Source organism: Achroia grisella, unplaced genomic scaffold (assembly GCF_030625045.1).
Source record: "Achroia grisella isolate CSIRO2021 unplaced genomic scaffold, CSIRO_AGI_Agris_v1 utg1462, whole genome shotgun sequence".
NCBI lineage: Eukaryota > Metazoa > Arthropoda > Insecta > Lepidoptera > Pyralidae > Achroia > Achroia grisella.
The window spans coordinates 933870-956659 of record NW_026712637.1 but is presented as its reverse complement, the minus strand read 5'-3'; the positions used below and the strand labels follow the sequence as shown (position 1 = coordinate 956659).

Below are 22790 nucleotides of genomic sequence, written 5' to 3'. Positions count from 1 at the left end.
CCGCATCGTCGGAAGCGGTATGCTAATCCGCTAGACTATCGAGGTCGTAATTTGAGTATCTAGTACTTACATACTGTTATGTACAATAACAAATTTATATAGCAATATAAAATCATTTTGTTAATGATATTCTGTTAATGGAAACCAGTTAACCAGACCGACAGACAGGTATCCAATGGCCTTAACTACGTCATATCTGTTCTCTCTTTCTAATACACCCGTCTCGCTCATTAAGTTGTACTCACTTGCCTTTCACTTATGAGTCAATGCGACGCGTCCCGTGTAACTTAACTTTACTTGGACATAACTTAAAATATATTGTGATAACAATATTTTGAATTAAAAATATATATGTGTAGTGAATTGTAGTGAAAATGTATAACGAATTTAGTCGTGTTATACCAAAGTTACTTTACTTAATTTGCGTATTCTTCCTGTTATACGGTTAGTAGAAAGTTATTTTGTTTCTTGGTGGTGATATGACATTGTTATGTTGACTAATTGTGCCCGCGGTTAGACTCGCGTGAAATTTATAGCCTATGTGTTATTCTGATGTATAAACTATATTACTTTATAGTTTCATCAAAATCCGTTGAGTAGTTTTTGCGTGAAAGACTAACAAACGTACATAATATTAGTAAGTTAAATGCTTAATACATTCACAAAACTAGAATTTCTGTTGTAGGATACAGTACAGACTAGTGTATTCGGTTTCTCCTTGACTTTCGTCTATCTCAAGTTCGATTCCCGAATTCAGCAAGTAAACAAAATGTTCTGCTGAGTTCTTACATCAACAATAGCAGCTTGTTCGGTTTTAACAGCTGTTAATAAATAAGCAACCTTAAGGAAGAGTAGATAAATGTATTTTTCTTTGTATGCTAAAATTCTGAATGAATTTTAGTCATTTAATTGAAAAGATTAATTTTTCTCTTTATATGATAGTTCTTAGCAGTGGGGAACAATGGCATAGTAGCCATTTTTAGTTCGAAAAACGGATTTAGATGGCGTCATTGGTATCGAATGGAATTCAACATTGTTTTGCAATCGTTTAAAACCCAAAACTATGTTTTTAAACAGGTTTAATCTATTTTTAAAAAGTCATATATAGATGTTAAAATGAAATAATGCGTTTTGAAAAGTAATTTTCATATATTTACTCATTTTGTTGTTGCCCTGTATTTGTTTACAATTTAATCATTGCTAATTGGGGCTTATTGTTTCCAAAAGACTTTCATAGATGACGCTGTTTTCATTTGTATCTCCGTATTTTAAATGTTTATTTTATATTTTCAAATAATAAGTACTTACTATATTATTATGATAAATTAAACATAAAAAAAGTTTAAGTAAATATAAAACAAGAAAACCATATTATTCCAGTAATACTTATTTAGAAAGTGTTGCCATATTAAAAATAAATGCATAGATTTATCGATTTTTTCGAATAATCGATAACAGGATATTACAACGCATTATTCGATGGTGCTTTTAATTAGTCTTTGCAAACAGTAAAATTTCATCATTTTGTATTATACTCTTATTTGGAACGAATTGCAATGCATAATTTTTACTCGACGACGGCAAAATAGAGAGAATTTGACAGGTATGCAAGTACTATATATTTATCTGTTCGCTCATAACTTCGAAACTTGAAGAGGGAAATATTAATTAGATTGATCTGATACAAGTGTACTCTATTATATCAACCTCCACGCGGTCACCCTGATAATTATAGCAATTAATGACATTAGTGACATAGTTCTTCTATTAAAAAAAAAAATTATCTACTTATTGTAATTTTATGAATGAGAATTGAATGTGGTATAGAGTATATAAGGTCAGCTATACCTTTATGAAACCTCAATAAACAAGTGTTATATGGTATCTAAATTACTGACATTGATAGCTAAATATGAGGATCCTCGAATTTTTACAAATACTCATAAGAAACTTTTCAAATACTCGAATTTCGAATTGTACAAGGTTTTGAAACGATAATCATTCATAATACTATGATATATTACTGATCCTAGTACCTACTATTCATGATAATTAGTTTTTTAGTATCTCCATTCGAGGGTAGGTTATTCATAATTTATATTATTAGATTTCATCACAAATAAAAATATCGATTTAAAATCGTAGGTTGGTCCATATTTTTTTATTATATCGAAATGACAACGAGTACTGGCAACATAAATGAAATGTTAAAAATATAAAATATAGGAATAAAAGAATAGACTTTAAGACAAATGCTTAAAACATATTTTCACTAGCATTGGATTTTTTCTCTTTTTTCATCATTTAAGTTAAGTAGGTACTTCAACTTTTGAATTGTTCCTGTTCAGAGTTCATTGAACTTCTTATTTTTTTGTCAAACTCAATAATTTAAATGTGTCTAAGGACTACTACAAATATTTAGTAAACTATCGTGTCTTTGAGGATTATCTCATACCAGGTATAACTATAAGTTGTTAAAAACTTGCATATGTATGCGTGTGTATCTTTCATATTAAAATATAATAAACATAGGTACTTGGTGACCGCTTTAATGTGGTATTATTATGTTTTTATTATTGTTATGAATGTAACTTCAAAAAACTAACACTGATTTTATAATTTTTGATTGATTGAGAAAATACTGAAAAAGTACTAAATAGTAGTATTATTTTTATATTTTATTAGAACTGAATGAATATGATGTATGAATAATATGTTTATTGTGCTAATAAGGTTACAGTTTAGTTACTTTCATGTAAGTTCATGAAAATGTAACATAGGTATATGATATTGTTTTCAGATTTTCCTGACATCAACAACTTAATACTGAACAAAGTTTAAACAAATAAGAGATGATATTCTAAATCTCCTAGTCATTCAGATGAAGATAAATAACATTTTTACTGTAAAGAACAGGGGTTCAAAAGAATAAGAAATATATATGTATATATGAACATTTTACTGTATAAAATAATAATGCAAGTAAAAATAAGAGAAAAAAGCAGAAGAAAAATCTGTAAATTATTAATCACAATGCAATTAATAATATAATTAAATAAGTAAGAAAGCAATGGACTAGTGATGAGAAGAAATTCCAAGTAATTATATTTTGTGTAACCGACTGCAAATAAGTTTATGATTTAAGCACATGATTATTATTATATTGCTTCATCAACAAATCCAGGAATATTTTGTGTACCAGGAATTAATTATGAAATGATTTTGATGAAATATTATGTCTTGATATTGATTTATTTGGAATATAATATAAAAATAACAGAAGTGTTTGAAGTTTTAGTGGTATAACAGACAAGCAGTGAAAGAAATATTATTGTAAATTATTAACAATTGTTTATTCTGTGATTAATAAATTATTTAAAAGTGTTTTGTTACCTGAAATAAAAATTTTATGATCTTCAAGTATTGTGTTCATGCAATGTTAGTTTCACCTCATTCGATTTAAAATGTCAGGAATTATTTACTACATAATGATTTTGTATTAGATGGTAATCATATATATTTTTTAATGCAATGTGTGTAATAATTCCCATTTACATCAAAAAACTTTGTGTAAATCTATATTTCTGTCTATAGACTTTGGTCGTGGAATACTAATAAGAAACTAAATCTAGAGACTGTAGTATATTACAGCATCCCAGAACCTTGTATTTAAGTCACATAAGGACTTAGTACCTACCTAATACTTGCTACTTTTTTAATCAATTAATTAATTTGATCTCAATCATCATGATGAACAATGATGATAATGTTGAGAATACTGCCAATGATGAATTTTATGGTGGTCATAAATAAATACCACCGACACTATCGTCAACAGTGATTATTGATCTCATCATCATCACCGTTACCCTCCCTCATCCATATTGTCAAAAGTTACTACCTACTATTATTAACTGAAATGGTAAATAAGCTGACGATCCATCCAACCACGACGCTATCCGACGTACATACATACACATATTATTAAACAGCATTACGTCATCATGTCGTGCCCGCTATATCCCGCATACGTTATCATTCCGGAGAACATAGATGTTATGTCCAAATATCATGTAATTTCGCAGCTTAATTTCAACTGAATAACAACTTACATAAATACCAAAAAACTAGCAGTAAAGGCGTAGTTTGTAGATATCAAGGTTCTAATAATAACATCAAAATAAGTACCTACATGTCATTAGCACCGATGTAGTATCCCTGAAAGAACCTACATATAACAGATTGATGGTTTTCAGTTTTACAAATTGCCAGTTTACCATAATTAACTACATATTGAAAAATAATTATACACTGAAAATTATATGAGGTACCCATATGCACATCAATTGATTATAGCTAAAATCTATCACTATCACATAACAATTTAAATAAAAAAAACCGTATTAAAATCGGGCTATTCGTTAAGGAGCTATTGCTCCTTAACCGATAGCCCGATTTTAGTGCAGACGCGTTACGACATATCTTCGTCGGGAGAAAAAAGTAGGCATGTAAAAAAGTAACTGTAACATAGTACATAGATACATAGGTACATTAGCCGTGTCTGTAGACTGTCAGCGAACAATATTATACCTACATTGAATTTTCGATTGTACCCAATCAGGAGTTCGATACAGTTATATATCTATTATGTACGTATCTTTGCAAAACAGATGTCATGTAGACCGAATTCTCTGCCATCTATTTTCATGCTTTATTACTAATCACCCACTAGTAATCCGAACTGCTTCAGATATAGCGACATCTAGCGCCTACGGCGGCGAAATAAAATAGCCCGAAGAATAGCCCGAGTTAGGAAGGAACCATTTTCTTGTATGGGATGGGGTATCTGTATGTAATATTATATTATCTGTGTTCTTAGTAAAAACTGAAAGTAACACAAAGAATATCATAATCAGTTAATATACTAATTGCAATGTTAATTTTGATTTTTGTTTAAATTAAATTAATTTTAAAATTTTATTTGACATAATTTGATTTTCAATTTATTAATTAATATTAATAATTCGGTTTAATTTATTGACATTTTATTTGATTTTAATTGTAATTTTTATATATAAAATAAAATATATAAAATGTTAATAAAACTCTTATTAAATTAATACGAATACAAGAAATTAATAAGGGCAAGTCTTGACTTAAGCAGAGCTTATGTTGTGGGTACTTGACCACTGATAGAAATACACAGATACATTTTTTTGTAAATACATACAAAATATATATAGAAAATACCCAGACCGACACAAACAATCATACTCACGAATAAAAAATGTTTGTACGTGCGAGGAATCGAACCCGCGACCACAGGAAGTAAGGCGATGTGCTAAACGGCTAGACCACCAAGGCCGTCAAACATATAGATAGATAGATAACAAATTTCATATATATTTCGGTATTTATTTCCAAATTGATACACCGTCCTAAAAAATAGGAGTTTTTTTAGAATGTATACGATATCCATCATTTACTGATAAAGTAATTTGTAGATATAATCAAGTGTAATAAGTAACATTAAACATCTATACATCTATACATATAAATAAAATTGGAGCGTCTGTTATTTCAATATTACAATATTGAAATAACCGTTTTTTACTACATATAAATCTAAATACGGCACATACACCAAAATAACATTTTTTACAATTTTTGTCTGGCTAATCTTTAAAATGTTTGGACCGATTATGACGGGACTTTTTTTGGCAGCTGATGTAATAAGGAGTAACTTAGGCTACTTTTATTTTAGAAAAATAAAGTTAAATTCCACGCGGACGAAGTGGCTAACAGGTAGTCTAACATAAATCTATAAATTTTAGATGCGGCAGATGCCCTCGTGTTGCGCGCATATATATCTCAACACGGTCTTCATGGAGAAATTGAATTCTCACATAAAAACGAGACTCTAATGAGTATTAGAACAAATCTTAAACCAACCTTGCAGTACCCGGATGGAGTCTGGAGGTGGACAATTCATGAATTTCCTGTAGACTATCGAGATGTATCCGATTCTAGATGTTCTGAAGCGAATTTGGGAAGGGAATTAATCGATTTAACAGAAGAACTTGGATACTTGATAATTCCCGGAAAAGATCATGCAGAATTCGAAAGCCAAAACAGTTTAACGGGACCTAACGGTCTTTGGGGGAAGAGTATAGTTTTTGAGACGGCAGAAAGGGATCGAGTGATCTGTGCATCGATACTGTCTACTGATAAGCTTTATGAGAAACATGCAGTCGCTAGATTTACAGCTCCAGTAGCGGGAACACTAAATTTTAGGTGGTTATCAGCGAGTGAGTTTGGCGAATCTGATTCTTACGTACAAGCTGATTTGTATCATACAAAAGCTATTACGGATAAGGTTGAATTTACCGAGCACAAATGGAAATTATTTGTTACCGATATCATTAATTCTCATAGGGGAATCCGTGAAGACAACTGCAATATACTCCAACTAATATTCGACCCTGATAACAGCGGTGATGGTATGAGTGTAGGCGACTTAGATAGTCGTTTGGGATTGATCAAAGTTGCTACAGATGCTAATAGGAGGAAAGCAAAAACCTTATTTAAGGATGAAGTGTTGAATGTATTGAGAAACGATATGGAAGTGACGAAGAGGAGTTTGTATGTAGTTATTTATGATAACAGGCATTCGGAGAGTTTCTTGGCGTGTGCTAAGTTGAGACCGATGGAACCCAAGAGCACCAAGTAAGTACTATGATACTTAGTTTATGGTAAATTAGCTGACCCATGCATCTGTGTCGCATTTACTTGACATTTATCATTATATTTCGCCCAATTTACATAATGTCTTTTTAAATTATAGCCTATGTGTTATTCTAATGAACAAGCTATATTACTATAAAGTTTAATCAAAATTAATTCAGTAGTTTTTGCGTGAAAGAATAAGAAAATATACATCCAAACTCACAAACTTTGGCTCTGGAACTCACCTCGACGTTTCGATTAGGTTACACTAGCGGTAGTCACGATATAGCTGCAGTACAACGATGTCAATGTCGGTAGATACCAGCATTTTTTTTAACTACCATCACTGGTTTGTCCAACGAAATGTTGGGAGAAGTAAACACTTTTATTAACCATAAAAGTATTCATATTAAGATCCCATTAAGTATAGTAACGATGCGTAAATTACAGAATACTCAAGTATGAATAATAAATTTTATTAAAACAAAGTAGAAATAAATTTCTATAGCAAGTCTTTTGATCAGCTTGGTATTAATAGGCTAATCCTTCTTATATGGGGGGAAGAGGATTCACGTCACCTCCAGGTTGCTCTTAGAACTGTAGCGATAAACTTCTGGTGAATTGTCACTATAAGCTGATCTGAGCTCATCTTATCATTCTTCGGTGCTGCCCCGCCAGTGGGTGCACCATGTCGTCTATTAAGAAGAAAATCTTCGCCATATCATAAGAGCCCTGCGTTCTACAAGAGTAATTTTATTTATTTATTTCAGATTACATCCATATTGTTAGTAAACAACTTACAAACTATGTTAATCTTATATATAAAATTCTCGTGTCACAATGTTAGTTACCAAACTCCTCCGAAACGGCTTGACTGATATTTATGAAATTTTATATGCTTCTTCGATAGGTGTGAGAATCGGCTACTATATATTTTTCATACCTCTAAGTGGTAATGGTATTTTTTTCTTTATAATGTGGGATTAAAAATACATACAACCCCAAATTTTCACCCTTCTACCATCAACCCTTATTTTTTAATAGCATATTTAATTTATATGGCAAAACATCATTTGCGGGGTCAGCTAGTAATTTATCCATATCCAGAAGTACTGGGTGCGCAGCAGTGCAACCATATCCAGTGCCTCTGGAGCGGACAATTTGATATATTTGCAATAGTTGTTAGAATGCTGTTTGCGCTCCTCTGAATTCTAAACATCACTGATGCAGCTCTTTTGCGTATTATGGCTTAGAAACCATCACCCTCGCTGCTGCAAACATCTCTGATGCGCTACAGAACCGAGGGTGTCCCAACAACATCCTAAACCCATTATTGTATTGTACACGAAGAGAGTTGTATTTTTTTTATTAATAATGGAATTGCGCTTGGTCTTACCTCATCTGATGGTAAATGATGGCAAGACCTAGGACGTAGCTTACCCAGAAGAAATCTGTTTACTATCGACTTGAAGAAATACAACCCCGGATGGGTTGTATTTCTCCGGGTACACAAAAGCTGGAAGTGTGTTCCACTCTTGCAGGCAGGCAGTGCGTATTAGTCCTCTGCGTATATCTAAACAGGCTGCGTTTGTAAAACGACTGACAATATGCTTTAAACAGCGTTGTCTTCTCTATTAATCGTGCAAACCTATGGGATAGCATACTGCATCGGACTGTGAACGATCTTCGCTCCTTCTCTCTGTCATAGTCATCATTCAAGTCCTCTACATTCAAATTGAAATATATTAAAGTAGGAATTGTTTTGCCACTTATGAACGTCAAATTTTTATATTACAATTTTTCCCTACCGTCCTCCGATACAATGTGATCTAGGTATTTAAACCGCGACATCCAATTGAATTGCGTGCCATATAGACATACCGCTGGCATACTACTCCTGATATTATTGCCATAAATACTGTTATGTTTCTTTTCAGAGCATTGATAAGTATGGACGGTGTTCTCGGATCTGTAGACTTCACGCAACGGTCACCATTCGACCCCACATGGGCGAACTTTCAACTAGGAGCAGCAGATCAGGACTACGAGTCTAACCTGCGCTTCGTTAGTTCCATGATACAGTACAGCGTGAGGGAACTCCCGCCGAAGCTTCTAGATGCTTCTCACATTAACCACGTGTGTAACACTACAGGCGGGATCTACAATCCTAGTGGTGTTGATTTGAACAACGTTCCTCCACCAGGTAAGTTAATTTATTTATCTCCATACCAGGTTCCAGGAACATGGTGTTGTGGCTTTTGACTCGATAAACTCTAACTTCATTTAATTTTACATGGCTATTCCGATAACTTTTGTATACAGTTTCATAGAGACGTTTCTGGAATTAGAATAGAATAGAATAGTCGCTGGTATCTAATATTTAAAATTCTTAAATCACGGTGATTGTATCAAAACTCCACAGATTTGACCGATTCTTATGATTTTTTTTGTATATTCAGCTGGTCTGAGAATAGGATATAAACTATTTTACATAACCCTGAGTGATAAGAGTATCCCAAAAAAATTATTATAATTTTTATTTTTATTTCCGCCATTAAAAATACTTACTTAATTTTCATAGTTTTGCCATCAAACTCTATTTTTTAATAGCAATATTAGTACTTTATAAAATTTATGTTTTTTTTATTGTAATATATGTGCGTCCGTACTGTGGGCCCAACCGAAAGTCAGCGGTGGAAACAATGTTTCCAGCATTATGCTCAGTGTGTGTGGTCCACATTGACTCTGTTTTTTTAATGTGTAAATTATTCCTTGTACTTATTGTGTTATTACTGTATAAAACGAGTTAATAAATTATACTTTAATATTTTTTTACTTACGGCGATCGAATAAAAATGTTTAGCGTGAAACAAAGTGGGGATGGTCCAACTAGTATTTTTATACATTCAGTGTTTTTATTCCATAGCGCTGTTTATGTAGATAGATTGATAAATGCTTTATTCAACAATTACAAACACATAACATACATGAGATACATTTTATAAATATAAATCCCATCAAAAACATAAATGTGAAATGATAGCCGAGTTTAATATTATGATATATGCCTTGATTGTTGACTTCTACGACAAAAGAGATGAGATCTAAATGGGTGCCAAGTTCAATGGTCTATCCTGAAATGTATTTATAACAATATAAAATATCATTTCTTCTTATAACTTAGGATAATATACTGTAGCCTAAGTTCTAACTTGGCCAGTTCTCATATACCAATTATTACTTTCGATTGCTAGTTACTACTAATATTAAAATAGGAACCGACAAGTAACATGTTTAGAACTTGCGAAGGCTACAGTATATTTTGTATATGAAAACTAGCCAAGTTAGACCTTAGGCTACAGTATATTATCCTAAGTTATAAGAAGAAATGATATTTTATATTGTTTTAGGTTTGTGTGAAAGAGTTTTTGAGTTATGAGGGAGTCAAAAGTGGCTTCAAATGGTTCGTGTAAATATACACACGGTGCTGCTTGCCAGTTTACTTGAAACTCGGCTTTGATACGCTACCGCGTGTCTAGATAAAGTTTACAAATTAAAAATGAAGGAATATAAATACTACAAATTAAAAAATTGAGGTGGCTTTATGTGTCGCAATGAAGAGGCAACCAACTCAGCATGAAGCTGCAGATAAGTCTGCAGCGCTGATATTCTGTTGGCTCCTTTAATTAAATACATACTTACATACATATACGTGAATATTTAAACAATTATACAATTAGAAAGCTCCACATCGGCGCCCCCGGGCGCCCCTCCGATCGATCCCCCGTCCAATACAAACGAGGATCAAATTACGACGGCCTGAGCCGAGGTTCGAATCAATAGTGGTGCCCTCATACTAAAGTCGTATCCGTCAGGCAGGAGTTGGCCATCAGCCGCTCCATAAGTGCTTCCGCAGGTTTGGAGTGCCATCTGCACTCGCCCCTAACGTCCGATGAAGCTGTAAAGGCCAGCTACGGCCAACAACATTAGAAGAGTCCGGAAAAAAAAAACAATTACAAAGTATGACACAATATAGTATAACAATGTATTATACAGTATGGTACAGGCGATAACCACTATTCATTCGGTGATCCGCCAGTTTTTTTGCCAATTATATAAAAAGAATATATATAGGTCATTCCGTATCCAAGAAGACAGCATCCAAAGTATCGTATATCCGGAACACGCGATCATCTGGCGCGTGTCCAGTCCACCGATCGACCGACCGAAAGCTGCGTATGTTTGGCATCTCGGTAATGCGTCACACAGTGGAATTTGGATTGTTACAGCTCTGAGATTCAATAATAACTATTATTTGACTTACGAGATCTCATGCGCAGGAAATTGTAGTTATACAACGGTCTAAGTGGCCTGATGTGTTAACTATCGTGTGACGCACCATTAATTAAAAATGGTAAAGTCAATAATCACTGAAACGGAACGTCAGAGGTCAGAGCCAAAGTAATCTATGTGACATTGACAAGTGGATGACGGATGATTGAACGTAGGCAGCGGGAGTTTTGGAGCGAAAAAGTCGGATTGTTTATATTATTATAAAAACAAATAAGAGATAGGTAATTTTGAATATTGGCATTGAGGGGTTTCTCTCCCTGACCAACCGGCATCACGCCTAAGTCGTCAGGATACTAGTGATTTTAATCGTTGAATGATCTTAATTCGTAGTTATGTTAATAATAATACTACCTACCTAGTTGCGAGGTTGATTCCTGACACGGTACAGTTTTTAGAACAATATTCATGACTATGATTGTTTTTATCGGTCTGGATGTTCTCTATATCTATATATATATATATAACTCAAAGGTGACTGACATAGTGATCTATCAACGCACAGCCTAAACCACTGGACGGATCGGGCTGAAATTTGGCATGCAGGTAGATGTTATGACGTAGGCATCCGCTAAGGAAGGATTTTATTAATTCTACCCCCAAGGGTATGAAATATCCCCTATTTTATACCCTTGGGGGATTTTCTACCCGTAAGAGGATAAAATAGGGGATGAAAGTTTTTGTGTCAATTTTAAACCGATCGGGCTGGGCATGCATAAAGCTACTATGACGTAGGCATCCCCTAAGAAAGGATTTTGATAAATTCCACCCCTAAGGAGATAAATTAAAGCGAGCGGAGCCGCGGGCAAAAGCTAATATTATAAATATATATATGTATATATTTACAAAAAAAAATGTATCTATGTATTTGTATTCGTTGTCTGGTACCCATAACACAAACTTTGCTTAGCTTAGGACTAGATGGCGCTGTATGAATTGTCCTGAGATTATTATTGTTTTTATTTAACCACAGGAATGGGTACTCAGGACCAGTATCCCGTGGGAGATCTCCTCGGCAAATACAAGGATCGTACCGAGTATCTGAATCATAAGTACCTACTGCCGGGCCTGGCGAACGAGCTCAGCGGGGCTTACTGGGACGTGTTCCTACCCCTACAAGGGGTGCATAGTGTTCTACATAGGGGCTTGGTATTGACAAGGTGGGTTTTGATAAAATCTAATATTATAACTACGGAAGTTTGTGAGTGTAGATGGATGGATGGATGTAGCAATGCTACGTTTACATTCAGCCGCTTCCCCTGCCCCTCGCGCTGCCGGAAATATTGCCGGGCGATAACTGAGCGAGAGGGCTGAATGTAAAAACACGCTGCCACTCGCGCTGCCAGTCCTTTGACTCGCGCACGAAAAACCGACAATCGAGGGAGCGCCGGGCAGCGCGAGTGGCAGCGCCAATGGCATGGGAAGTGTTTCCACTCTCGCGCTGCTCACTTCCCTGCCCACTCGGGCTGAGTGTAAATCGGGCATTACTCTTTTATGCAGTAACTACTGAATGTGTTTTAATATTATTATTATTATTATAATTACCATCCTCCACTGGTCCGCCATCGTAAACTGTTAACTCAAGTGAGAAAGGGAGTAAATAACGGAATGACTGCGAACAGAGATGAATGGAAGAGAAAAACATATTACGACGACCCCAAATAAATGGGATAAGGAAGAAGCAGATGATGATGTGTGTATAAATTGTTATTGAATATTTGTGAATAATCAGGAGGGCACCAAAACGAGAGATATGTGGCACGATATTGCCGTATGAGTATGGCACCGAGTACCAGACCCTGATGAGCTCCGCCGAAGTGATATTCCGCTACCCTATCGTGGGCAGGGTCATATTCAGACAGCCACTAGGCAAACCCTGGGAAGACACCACGATCATCATCGAGAGCATGGTACGTACTTGTTTATATTATATTATACTAGCTACTCACCCCGGCTTCGCACGGGTGTACATGTCTTATATATATAAACTTTTATCTAAAGTGCTAATCGGTGGTTTGTATTCACACACTTAAACTTAAATTGTAAGTAAGAATAAATTATTTAAAAGAGCAACACACAAGTTTCTTGCTTGTTCTTCTTGTGATGAGACAGCATTCCGAATGAGCGGTAGATTAAAAAAACAAATAAATGTTATGACTATTCAAAAGTGCTTCAATGTAAGTTTATTTGAAGAAATGATTTTCTATTCTATTCTATTCTATAATCTTACTTGATGGTAAGTGCACCATCCTTGAGCACTTATATATTGTCAGTGTAAACTAACTCTTTTGAAACTGTTAAATAATGATATTTTATAAATATATGTAAGGGTGAGATATTTGATTGGTAAAGCACTCTCGTAAAGAATGCTATTGTAATTTAAATAATGTAAATTAAATATTGTAATGGGTAGCAGTTTATGCTGTAAATAATATAAATGACGTAGCCTTGGTGGGCCGGTCGATTTGAGTGCAATGATGGCTGGCGTGGAATGTAAGTGTGTTGCTAGCGGGGAAGTGGATTGTTAGTAATGTAAATTAATAACCTGACGACCTCGGTGGTCTAGTGGTTTAACACACCGCTTTACGTCCGATGGTCGCGGGTTCGATTCCTCTCACGGCACATTTTAACATGAGTATGATTGTTTGTATCGGTCTGGGTGTTTTCTATGTATAATATGTATGTATTTACGAAAAAATATATCTATGTATTTGTATCAGTTGTCTAGTACTTATAACACAAGCTTTAGCTAGCTTAACTTGGGTCTAGATGGCGCTGTGTGAATTGTCTTAAAAAAAAACCTTATTCCTAGCCATGTACTACATCAAGTTGACCTCCATGCGGTTCTCCCTGACCATCATGATAAATTCCTAGTGAATTTGTCACGATGTGCTAACTGACCTGACCTCATGCTCATCTTATCATCGTCCACTGGTGCCCCGCCAGCGTTAATCGTAGCGCAGGCGTGTGTACCATTCCATTATCATCGCTTGGAAAAAAAGTGTGTTGCTGGCCTTTTAAACTCATTAAACTCTATTGCAAAAATGACATTTTCTATTCGCGTGCGAGGTCATGAGAGAGTGTTGTTGTTGAGCATCGCTCCAGTCATTCTAGTACTACAAATGAATAGAATAGAATAGAAAATCATTTATTCAAATAAACTTAATTTAAGCACTTTTGAATAGTCATAACAATTTGTTTTTTATCTACCACTCGTTCGGAAAGCTGTCTCATCACAAGAAGAACGAGCAAGAAACTTGTGTGTTGCTCTTTTAAATAATCCTTGTAAGTTTACATTTACAAGTCGAAACGTGTGAATACAAACTACCAACAAGCACTAATTTTTTGGGTCAAATATAATCATGCAATAAGATTAAATCAGTCGTAGTGATAAGAGCAGACCAGTCCCTACAAGCAGCACTCGTTCACGAGTATGACGGATGAGCCAGCCATCACTGCGCTCGACCATATTTTAGGGAGCCCATTGACCCGGCCCACCACGCCGCCACATGTAAAGACCACGCGCCGGCGCTCAACACATCTCTAAAGTGAAGTCATGGGTGACCAACGCGGCGTAAAGATCCAGATATTATGAGGCTGCTATATGGCTGAGTTCCCGATATTTCGGTAGTGTTTCAACCACCATGATCACGGGTAAACTGAAGAGCAGCGGGTAGATGGAAAATGAAATCTTTCTATGGGCAGACATATGCGTCTACCTTCACACGTCTTCGTTTGTTGCTACTACTGGAAGATCTACTACTGGAAGATCTCGTGATTTTTACTAATTATACGTATAAATAATGACCGCGTCAAGTTTAAAACAGTATATGATCTACATGGCGTTTAAAGATTGATACTTTTAGGTTCATGCTGATGGAGCAAACGTGAACAACACGTTCGAACACCGGTGGGCGATACACGAGAAACCTCCTGGAGCCGACTATTACAACTGGACGGGTAGATGCCTCAGCGCTGGGAAGGTGTACGAGCCACATGGCATAGACATCGACACCAGACACCCGGACCAGTACTGCAGAACGGGACTCGAGGGTTTGTGTAGACTTGGAGACTTCACCACGAGGTTAGTTTAACTAATTAATTAATTTACTTTTAACGATTACCAACATAAGTAACGACCTCGGTGATCTAGCGGTATAGCACACCGCTTCACGTTTCGCGGGTTTGATTCCTCGCACGGCGCTAACACTTATATTTATGAGTATGATTGTTTGTATCGGTGTGAGTGTTTTCTATGTATGTATTTACAAAAAAAATCTATGTATTTGTATCAGTTGTCTAGTACCCATAACACAAGCTTTATCTAGCTTAACTTGGGACTAGATGGCGCTGTTAACATGTTTTGGTTTTAATTGAACATAAATATATTAAAGGAAGCGTGGAATTAAATGAAATAATAATTTCAGACATGGTATGTTGAACATGGCTGGGAAAAAGGTGGACAGCGCCCGGCTCACCAGAAGGCTGTTCACCGACACGGTGGTCGGCCTGGCAGGGAAGCACTCCATCATGAAAAAATCTCTAGTTATCTACGACGATCACGGACCAGTCGCGAGAGGCGAACGGATGGCGTGCTCCATGTAAGAAATGTATTATTTTTCTACTAGTTTAGTAGCAATCAAGCATACGGCTCATCTGGTGGTAAACGGCTACCGTAGCCTTTGGACGCCTGAAACACCAGGGGTGTGCCATAAATGCACCTTAATATACCCTTCTTGAAAACTCACATCCAGTCTCTAGAGAATACGTTTTTACAAAAAATAATACATAAGCATTTTTATCAGTCGTCTAGGACCAATATAAGTTCTACTTATCTGTTGCTGTGCTGTTATCTGTGCTAGTTGGTAGTTTGTATTCACACGATTGGACTTGAAAAATGTTAACTTACAAGGATTATTTAAAAGTGCAACACAAGTTTCTTGCTCGTTCTTCATGTGATGAGACAGCTTTCCGAATGATTAGATTAAAAAAAATGTTTGGACTATTCAAAGGTGGTAAATTAAGTTTATTTCAATAAGGGATTTTCTATTCTATCAAATATTTGTGCTTGGCAGTGTAAGTGCTCTTCAACGTCGTAAAGCAGTGGTTCGAGACTGGTTCGGAAACGGCGACACGGTGACGTTACGTGGCAAGATCGAGATGACCCAGCAATCGGAGTACGATATAACTAACGTACAAGTCACACTCGAGGGACTGCAAGATGTCAACAATTATAAAATACATCCCGTATGTACTCTACTTGTAATTACTTGTACAAAAGGATTTTAATTCCTTTTATAAATTCATTATTTCATACATTTGCGCAATTCCAGCTCCTCGGTCTTTCTCAGTTAAACTTGACTGTACCCGTACATAGGTCTTCTAAATTTAAGTCACTCTCTAGTCCACCAGCAGTATCCTTGCTTGCCCTATAGCAATTTTGCTAGATTCACTTTATCTCCATGAATTTACTAAACTTAGGTATATATATATATGAAGCTCCTCGGTCTTTCTCAGTTAAACTTGACTGTACGGGATATAGGTCTTCGAAATTTAAGTCACTCTCTACTCCATCAGCATTATCTTTGATTACCCTATAGCAGTTTTGCTATATTCGCTTTATCTCGTTGAATTTACCAAACGTATGTATAGTACATTATGTTGAAGGTTAGTTTTAAATACTACTGCCTATATTTCTTTATGGTACTTCTTCTGGTGTACTGTGTTATGGTACTACTTACGGTCTTCCTTACTGGCCTTTGTTAATTTTCTTCTTTCATTAAGATGTTACCAGTCATCATTATCACCATCATCATTTAAATTTACTTTCAATGATTCAGCCACTTAATTACTTTCCATATTTGTGTTAAATATCTAAAAGACATCCTCTCTTAAGACAAAGAGATTCTTCATTTTAGTCTGATCGAACAATTCAGATAAATATCTATTTGTAGGTACCCGTGGAAAGGGAGTTAGAGTTCCCTTGCGAGAAGACAACCATATACGACGCGTATAATCCTTTCAACGTGAACAGGTCACTCAGCCCGCCGCCTACAAAAGGTTAGTGTATGCTTGACCAAAGAAATCTTTGTATTTCGTCTAGTTATAGGTTTATCATGAGGTTGGAATTACTTGTCCAAAAAAATTAGCTAAGTTAATGATATATTTTTCCAAACAAATTTATATTTTGTCTAATAAGTTAATGATATATTTTAAAAAAATTAGCTAAATTAATGATATATTTTTGACTGTGACTTGCCAGTTATACCAGAATAGGGATATGTAAGAATTATCTTTATATTTTGTCTACTTATAAGTTTAGCACGAGATTGTAATTACGTGTTTAAAAAAATTAGCTAAATTAATGATATATTTTTGACTGAGACTTGCCAGTTAAACTAGAATAGAGATATGTAAGATTTATCTACTTCCTGGCTACACAATATTGCACAAAATACCAAATTTTCCGACAAACTGTTTGGAGAAGTCACTTTTACCTAGTTGAGCTTCGTAAGTAATTTCTGTGCAACTAGTTTAAGATACAGTTTATACGCTGATTATTTTAAATGAAGGATTTTTTGTAGTCGCGATTAGCAGGCAAGATATGCAAGAAGATAATTTATTATACAAACGGGTAACCATTTAAAAGAATGAGCACTCTAATGACACTGAACTACGATCACATTCTGCAGGAACTGCTGACCAATACGAGCTGGGAGATTTGGGTGACAAGTATGGGTTGTTGGAGGATACACGCACATACACAATGGCTTACAACGAGACGCAGATCTCTTTGTATGGGCCATACAGTATCATTGGGCGATCTGTTGCTTTACATAAAAAGGTGGGTAGATCATTCAACATCTAACAAATTATTAATGGGTTTTTGGGATTAGGAATTAGGAAAGGGTATTGATTATTTTTACAGTCTAAACATACAGAATTAACTATAGTTCTGGACTCTGTAGTTATAATTAACTGTAATATTGATTGTGTGGTAAAGAATGTGCAGTAAACGAATCTGATATTGACACAACCAATAATCCGGATTTTAAAGGTAATTAATATGAGATTGGAAAATACTTTGGCTCCGAGATTATCTTCAGAATGTTTAGATAGAAACTAGTGTTGGGCTGAGTTACATTAAAGAAATATGCTGTAGAGAATCAATGGATCAATGGGTCAAAGCAGTTTCTACAACTTATGAAATAAAAACCAATATTCAACAGTGTGGAAGTGTTGGTTATAATTTTCAGAATTTATTTATAATTTCAAATGTATCAACAGAGTCGAGACCGTCGCTGGGCATGCTCCTCCGTCGAGCGAGGGTACAGTCCATCGGAAGCTCGGGAGCTTCGCGCTATAGCCTCATTCCACCATCCCGGCGGGTTCGCATTTGGGTACATCCGTATGACACAGCTTATACACAACGATGGCAGCGCTAGTGATACAGTTATAGAAGTCAAATTAAGGCATCCTGGCGTCAGAGACAGGAATCTGGTAAGATTGCTAATTCCACTTACATTATCTTAATTTTCTAAGTTAATTTTTGTAGGTGTTTTGCTCAAGATTTTATGACGCTACTATTGCCTACTTTTTGGGAACAAAGCACAGTATAAAAGTTCCAAATAAAGGTACTCGCCAAAAAAGGCTAAGTTATCGAATCAGAGTAGTAATTTTTCGCTAATCGTCTTCATATGGGAAGAGGGAATTATCTCATATATGGTATGTGAGATGATCTAAATTTTTTTCGTAGTATGAATGTCCGCACATTATCTATCGCCTGGCGCTATTGTTTAATATGACTAGTCTACATAATTTTCCTGATACCTAAAAATGAAACATGCTTTAAAAAATGGAATCAATCGCAACTCAATAATAGAATAGAATAGAAAATCCTTCATTCAAATAAACTTAATTTAAGCACTTTTGAATAGTCATAACATTTTTTTTAATCTACCGCTAATTCGAGAAGAAGAATTCACATAAGAAGAACGAGCCAGAAATTTCATTGTTGCTTTTTTAATTAATCCTTGTAAGTTTACATTTACAAGTCGAAACGTGTGAATACAAACCACCAACTAGCACTAATTTATTAGGTTCAAATATAAATACACAATAAGATTAAATCAGTCGTAGTGATAAGAGCAGACCAGTCTCTACAAGCAGCACCTGTTCACGAGTAAGACGGATGAGCAGTCATCACTGCGCTCGACTATATTTTAGGGTGCCCAATGACCCGGCCCACCATACCGCCACATGTCTAGACATTTTAGTGAGCATGCCTACTCATTCGACTCGATAGATAGTATTCTTTAATATTGAATCTATTTTGCAGACAATGAACCACAATTGGAACATATTCGTGAACCCGGTAGGTGTGGATGCGGCGGTGAAGGTGACGAACACTCGATGCGTTGCAGGGGGATACCGGTGGAACCCATACTTCACTCAGCTGGCAGATCCACTGAATGTAAGTTGAATTTCTTGATACAGAAAGACTAGGAAGAGATCTCTATCTTCTGGTATTCTTGAATTTATTTGCCTTCAAGTAAGATATGTGAAATGCATAGCAATTCCAATTTGCGGTAGCGATTAAAGCTCACGTTTTTTAGATCGGAGAAGTGCATTTTGTTCCTGTTATGTTACCCTTCATGATCGTGTAATAGTTTTCCGCTGGAAGAAAAATATGTAGCATTAACTTCAAGACGGTCAAATAGAAATGGCTATTGTTTCAATTAACATGGTTCATATTAAGTAACTGTTCGATTAGAGTCTACTTGTGTTAAAATTGTATTTCTGTTTAGCACGACCTGTACAATCAAGAATGTGGCGCTGATAATCCGTTACGATGCGACGTTGGTGATCTTACAGCCAGACTTGGAACTATCAGTAAGTTTGTAGACCATTCTGACACGTCCTTTGTTCTTCTTAATTACGATCTCCATGGAGAACCGTAGTCACAGTCGTCATAGCAGTGGAAGCACTAGTTCTCATTACTAACAACCCCCCCTGCTTTACAATTCGATTTTTATGACGTCGTTTATAGGAGATCACTGCAACATTCATACATCAGTTTTTATTGAATGACTGGACCTCCTGATCATTGAGGTCTATAAGTCGTGGTACTAAACCACAACCTACGGTCTTTTCAATATATTGTATTTTAATTTTTAGTAGGTTCTTAGCTTTTATCCAATTTGTGTGGAGATACGATGTACCCACCTCATATTGAATAAAATATTATTTCTACAGACGTGGGTGCAGAGCGTCAAATGTTCGTGGACAGCAACTTCCCGTTGGAGGGCACCGTGAGCGCGATGGGTCGCTCCATCGTCATCTTCGGCTCGGAGAGGAGCAACGAGAGGTTCGCCTGCGCCAATATTGAGCCCGACAAGGACATCATCAAATCTTTCAATATCATGAAGCCACCAAGATTTGTACTGTAAGTATTATTAAAACAATGGTTTCAGTATGTTGGTGGCTATCGCGTTTCTGTAGCACGAACAGATGACTCTTATGCCATGATTAGAAATAAAACTGTATCTTTATTCATCAGAATGCACTGTAGCTTCAACAGCATTTTGAAAACATCGATGAAAAAATTTGCCCTACCAATTACACAATTGTTAGTATACTTTTAAGGCAGAGATGTAACAACTTGTAACCACTCTTAGTGTATTGCTACTAAATATCTCTTTTCTCTCTTCTCTTCTTCAGCATATATTTGTCCACTGCTGAACGTATGCCTCTTGCATAATTTTCCACTTCACTGTCTGTGGCGTGTCTTGTCCAGATCGGTCCTGCCGTCTTCCTGATGTCATTAGACCATCTACTAAATATAATATATCAAATTAGAACTTTACTAACAGTAGATTTAATATAAACTAACAAATGGGCCATTGATGCCGTAATAAACATATTTATTATTACTATTTTGTGTTAAAGTATAAAGTTCACGTCTGTTCCATATAAAAAAAAAACTTTTTATGTAAATTTATATTATATTGATTTTCCAGTAATGGAAACCATTGCCGTAACTCGAACAGAGTAGTCCCCACAAGCGGCACCCGTTCACGAGTATGACGGATGAAGGAAAATATTTCGGTGTATGCAATTGGTTGGGTGTTATGCATTGCAGCGGGCTGTTCTTGTCGGAGGTGCGGCGCGTGCTGGGCGCGCCCGAGTGGATGGTGGGCGTGGACGCGCGCCGCACGCGCACGCTGCACACCGGCGCGTGTCTGCAGGTGTTGCTGCACTTCAGCGGACCACACGCCAACCGCCTCGAGCTCGACTTCACCAAGTTAGATCGCACCTCTCAACTTATCTCTAAATTATTACCATTTCAAATTGGTATCCCTCAAGAATCTACTCTTGGACCATTCTTATTTCCTGTTTATATTAGCAGCCTATTTTAAACATGAATGTTCTATTGTGAATAAAATAGTTGATTAAAAATTACGTCATTTAAGATATTGAATGTACGAGTAAACAATAAAAATGGGTGTACTTCAAGGGTATACTCTTGGACCATTCTTATTTTCTAATTATATTAGTGGCCTTTTTTATACATGCATGTTGTGTTCAGAATAGGATTGTTGACTAAAAATTATTGAAGGTATTGAATGTACAAGTAAACAATACAATAGGTGTACCTCAAGGGTCTATACTAGGTTCACATTAATATGACTTTACGAATCTTTAAGAGAAAATGTCTGTAAATCTGTACACAATTGTAAATAATTTATTGATATTTTGTATTATAAAACTAATAATGTTATATATACAGGCTGCTAGCATCAGGGCGGCTGGATGAGCCAAGCATATTCATACCTGGTTACGTTGAAACTAAAAGGAAGAAGACCACTTCATACAGACAATGTGGGGTCACGGATCCCAATGAGAAGAAAAGTGAGTAAAAGTTTTTTGGAAACCACTGTCCGATATTTCGATTCCAGAGTGCTAAATTGCTAGTGCTAAATTTCTTCCTGCAGAGAGCTATCTTTTACCAAATGTAGTCAAGATCAAATTCTGGACTGTAATCGGATCTACTACATTGCTATAAGTGTTTCGCCTCTAAAAGAGGCATCTTCAAGCCAAGAAGAGAGATTCATGGTTTGAAGACCGTAACACTAACCTTCAAAATCATATCACACTCTTGTGACATGATTTTGAACCCCTAAGGGGATAAATTAACGCGAGCGAAGCCGCGGGCAAAAGCTAGTTAGTGATGAAATTCCGAGCGTAACACTAACCTTCAAAATCATATCACAAGAGTGTGATATTTAGTTGTAGAGTTGAAATTTATCAAAATCCTTTCTTAGGGGATGCCTACGTCATAGTAACTTTATGCATGCAAAGTCTCAGCCCGATCGGTTTAAAATTGACAAAGTTTCATACAAATTTTCATTATCTATTTTATCCCCTTGGTAAGTAATCAAAATCCTTTGTTAGCGGATGCCTACGTCATAACATCTACCTGCATGCCAAATTTCAGCCCGACCCGTCCAGTGGTTTGGGCTGTGCGTTGATAGATCACTAGGTCAGTCACCTTTGAGTTATATATATTTAGATAGATAGATATCATAACGCTTCTAACACCGATGGTCAAGATTGGCACTGAATATTTGTGGTCTTACACGTACACGTGGTATCGGAATTAGCAAAACTATATAAATCCATTTGCTAATGAAATTGACTTTTGCAAAATTTGG

The 22790-nt window shown here is 35.8% G+C and overlaps 1 protein-coding gene across 1 annotated transcript; it reads left to right on the top strand.

Moving 5' to 3' along the window:
- The first annotated feature begins 261 nt into the window (after positions 1-261).
- LOC131855696 (uncharacterized) lies at positions 262-21995 on the top strand. Its single transcript, XM_059206996.1, is given in 16 exon segments — positions 262-444; positions 5835-6726; positions 8664-8929; positions 12050-12277; positions 12826-12986; positions 14943-15160; positions 15504-15677; positions 16152-16323; positions 17031-17136; positions 17769-17920; positions 18364-18576; positions 19415-19549; positions 19884-19968; positions 20332-20521; positions 21218-21379; positions 21866-21995. Coding segments are annotated over 16 exon segments (3354 nt in total). The 5' UTR covers positions 262-374.
- The last annotated feature ends 795 nt before the right edge of the window (positions 21996-22790 follow it).